Source organism: Medicago sativa, chromosome 7, assembly GCF_051527215.1.
Source record: "Medicago sativa cultivar Bolivia chromosome 7, Bolivia_mono, whole genome shotgun sequence".
Lineage (NCBI taxonomy): Eukaryota > Viridiplantae > Streptophyta > Magnoliopsida > Fabales > Fabaceae > Medicago > Medicago sativa.
The window spans coordinates 63,449,339-63,452,970 of NC_140755.1; the positions used below are offsets into that span (position 1 = coordinate 63,449,339).

The following is a 3,632-nucleotide window of genomic DNA, read 5'->3' on the forward strand; positions in this document are numbered from 1 at the left end:
AGTTTAGTAGCTAAAATTCACCTTTTTCAAGGTGAATAAGTGGGGTGTCCAGGGTTCGAACCCCGGCCCCTGCATATAACAATGCATGTCCCTGCCTACTGAGCTATGCTCACGGGGACTTATTCTTAATAAATGTGAAATAAAAAAAAAAATCGCTAGTTGTGAAATGATGGAGTATTGTATATCTTGCTCTTAGTATAAACTATTTTGTCCGTGGTATGCCACCATGGGTAAGTTTTGGTGGTAGTGGTACACATTTTAAGATTTACAAATAATAATGTAACATATTTTTAAATTGTTTTTAGAAAGTTTTAATTAAAGTAAAAAAAAAGAAGCAAAGCATTCTGCTTTTTCCTGCTAAAAACAAAGCACTCACCACCAAAAAAGTTGAAACAGAAAAAATTCAATGAATTCAAAACTTTTTCGGTACAAAAGAAAAATGTATCATTTCACTCTGCTTTTTCCTGATAAAAACAAAACACTCACCACTAAAAAAGTTGAAACAGAGAAACAAATCACTCACCACAAAAAAAGCAACTGAGAAGCTCAGTTGGTAGAGATAATGCATAATATATGCACGGTCTGAGGATTGAATCCTGGACACCACAAAAAAAAACGTATATTGAGTTATATAATATACATAATGAATGAAAAGTGTTAATAGTGTCCTTAAAAGATCGTTTAAAGATATAAATATAGAAATTTTATATTGGAAAATTGTGTATGCAACTTTTTCAAATGTTGTTTTTCCAATGTAAAAGGTGTACATTTGATTTCATTAACAAATGCCCTTAATACACTCGTTAGCAAGACCCTGAAACGATTTTGCAATCACACTATGTACCCTTATATATATATGACTCAAAATGTCTAACAAAATTATGCTCAACACAATTTCAAACTTCTCAGTTGCTACTTGCTAGTTCTTATCAGTTTAACATGGCTGCTACTACTTCTACTCAAGCAGAGGAGCATGTGTCCTTGAAACTTCTTTTAAACGAAAATGGTAACAAAGTCTTGTTTGCAGAAGCAGGGAAGGACTTTGTTGACATTCTCTGTAGCTTCTTAACAATGCCTTTAGGAACCATTGCAAGATTGGTAGGGAAGGAATCTAGCATAGGGCAAGTTACAGTCGGTTGTCTAAACTCACTCTATAGAAGTGTGGCAGATCTTGATGAAGGTTGTTTCTCTACTGAGACAATCAAGCAAATGTTGCTGCAACCAATCAACTCAGCAGAAGATTATTGCAACGCTCTTAAACTCAACATTGATGACACTCAACCAACAAAGTACTTCACATGTTACAAATTTGGTGGTGGCGCCTATCACGATATGATCACATCAACAGATGAAGATAAATATAAATGTCAATGTGGTCGTTCTTTTACAGTTGAAGTTTTCCTTAAACCTCTCCCCCAAGGATTTGTTAATGGTGTAGCTATTTTTGTCATAACTGATGATCTCACTATCAAGCCAAACTGTATTGATTATACAAGCTTTAGTCTGTTCAAGGAATTTGGCATAAAAAACCCTAGTTCGGTAAAAGAAGTGGTTCTGAATGTCACCAAAGAAAAGGTTTTGTGCTTGAATATGTTTGTTCATCACTTCTCTCTTAAATTTTTGATTGATTATAATTACTATTACTATTTTATATATACAGGTACTTGATCTGCTTAAATGTTCTTTGCTTTCCAAGTCAACTTTGACGGATTTGTTTCTAGAGAAGAAACCATCCCTTGAGAGATCAAGGTTTATCTTCTGTGATGTTGAAATTAGTGGCAATATCCAAATTATTCTGAAGCTAGTTTTAAGAAAATCAAATAACAAGGTATTGTATGCTCAAGGGCAGCAAGATTTTGCAAACTTACTTCTAAGTTTTCTTACATTCCCTTTGGGAGGAATTGCACAAATATTTGGAGGGAATTGTTCCTTGGGAAGCATCAATGGATTGTACAACAGTATAGTTGATTTTGATGAAAACCAATATTTGACATCAACTGAAGCTAAGAACAGGCTTGTTCACCCTTGCATTGCCCCACAGTTAAAGTTAAGCAAGCAGATATTACCAATTCTTGATCCTGGTGTTCATGAATATGATGGTTATTTTGAAAATGCCAACAGTAAAAATAATATTATTCATGTTGAAATTTTCAAAACTGGTGTAAGTAAGATCAATTTTGCTGCAGATTTTAAGAAACTGAATTTATCTAATATGGGGAATCCTGCTGAGGGTTATGTCAAGGGTCCAGCTATGTATTTTGCTACAGATGATTTGGTTGTAGCACCATTGACTCCAATTTCAGCTTTGGGTTTACTTAACCGATTGAATACTCCTCTTAATGACTTGAAGGAAAAAGTTATCACAATCGGCATCAAGGAGGTAAACCATAGTAAAATTTATATTAGATTTTTAATCTTAAGTTTATTTAAATGTTCTAAACGTGGGGCGTGCCAATTTCGGTGGACTAATTTGACTTTTAAAAAAAATGCTTATATTTACCATATTGTCTTGTCGCAGTGTCTTAGCATATTGAAGGCTTCTTTGACATCAACATCTGCCTTAACAAATGGTTTGGCTCACATGTTAACTGAAGTTAAGTAGGAGAAATGAAAAAAGTTTACACTTTGTTGTATGTTTCAAGATTCTTGGAGGAAAGTTGGCAATGGACAAGGAGACAACAATGCTAGGTTTACTGTTTTGAAGTTGTTATTTTAAGTTCCGAAGTGTTATTTAGTTTTGAATTTTGAATGGTTGTTTCCCTGCTAGATATTCGACATGTTATCACTGTTCTCAATTTCATGTTATACAATAATTTGTGTTTGCTGTTGTAGTAAAGTGAAATTTTATAGGACCTACTTCCTTCAACAAAGAGAAAAGGAAAGGGAGGGTAAGTGAGGGAGAGATATTAGAATTCTTCACTGAATTATGTATAATATTTGAAGGTATTTTTAGATTTCTAATATAGCTAACAACATATTTATAGAGTAAAGTAAGATTATTCTATTGCTAACAACATGTCACCAATCATCATAGCATTATTCCTATATAAGTTAATTATTCAATTGAAATATTCAATTTGAAGGTATTTTTAGATGACTAATATTCCTTTCTAAAAATACCTCCAAGAGAATAAACTTAAGATGACTAATTCACTTGACTTGTGATGGTTGACCCATGATGGTTGGTGACATGTTAAAATATCCATACAAGACAATTCTATGTTGGAACAAAATGTGTTTAACAATGAACCTTAAAGAGTTTTGATGATAACAAGGTATTAAAAATTGTAAATTGGACTAGCTAATATTTGTTCAAGTGTACAGGACCATAATTACAAAGTTACATCATCATTGGTTCTGAATGAGCAAATAAAGAGCAATGGAATCAACAAAAATTTGAAGCTTGGACGCTCCTGAAGGCAACTTGTTACTGAAGAAGAAAAAGCGCTCCTGAAGTTAAGTCGCTTCTGAAGTAAGAATAGTGCTCCTGACGTTAAGACGCTTCTGAAGTAAAAATAGTGCTCCTGAAGACAAGAAGTCCAGAAGCTGCATCATCAGAAGCTGTATCATCAGAAGCTGCATCATCAGAAGCTGCAGAAGTCATATCATCAGAAGCTGCCTCATCAGAAGCT

The 3,632-nt window shown here is 33.7% G+C and overlaps 1 protein-coding gene across 1 annotated transcript; it reads left to right on the forward strand.

Moving 5' to 3' along the window:
• The first annotated feature begins 881 nt into the window (after nt 1–881).
• LOC146907560 (uncharacterized) lies at nt 882–2,990 on the forward strand. The gene is made up of 3 exons (XM_085730904.1): nt 882–1,575; nt 1,661–2,380; nt 2,519–2,990. The coding sequence occupies exons 1-3, from the start codon at nt 940–942 to the stop codon at nt 2,600–2,602; spliced, it is 1,440 nt and encodes a 479-aa protein (XP_085587030.1). The 5' UTR covers nt 882–939; the 3' UTR covers nt 2,603–2,990.
• The last annotated feature ends 642 nt before the right edge of the window (nt 2,991–3,632 follow it).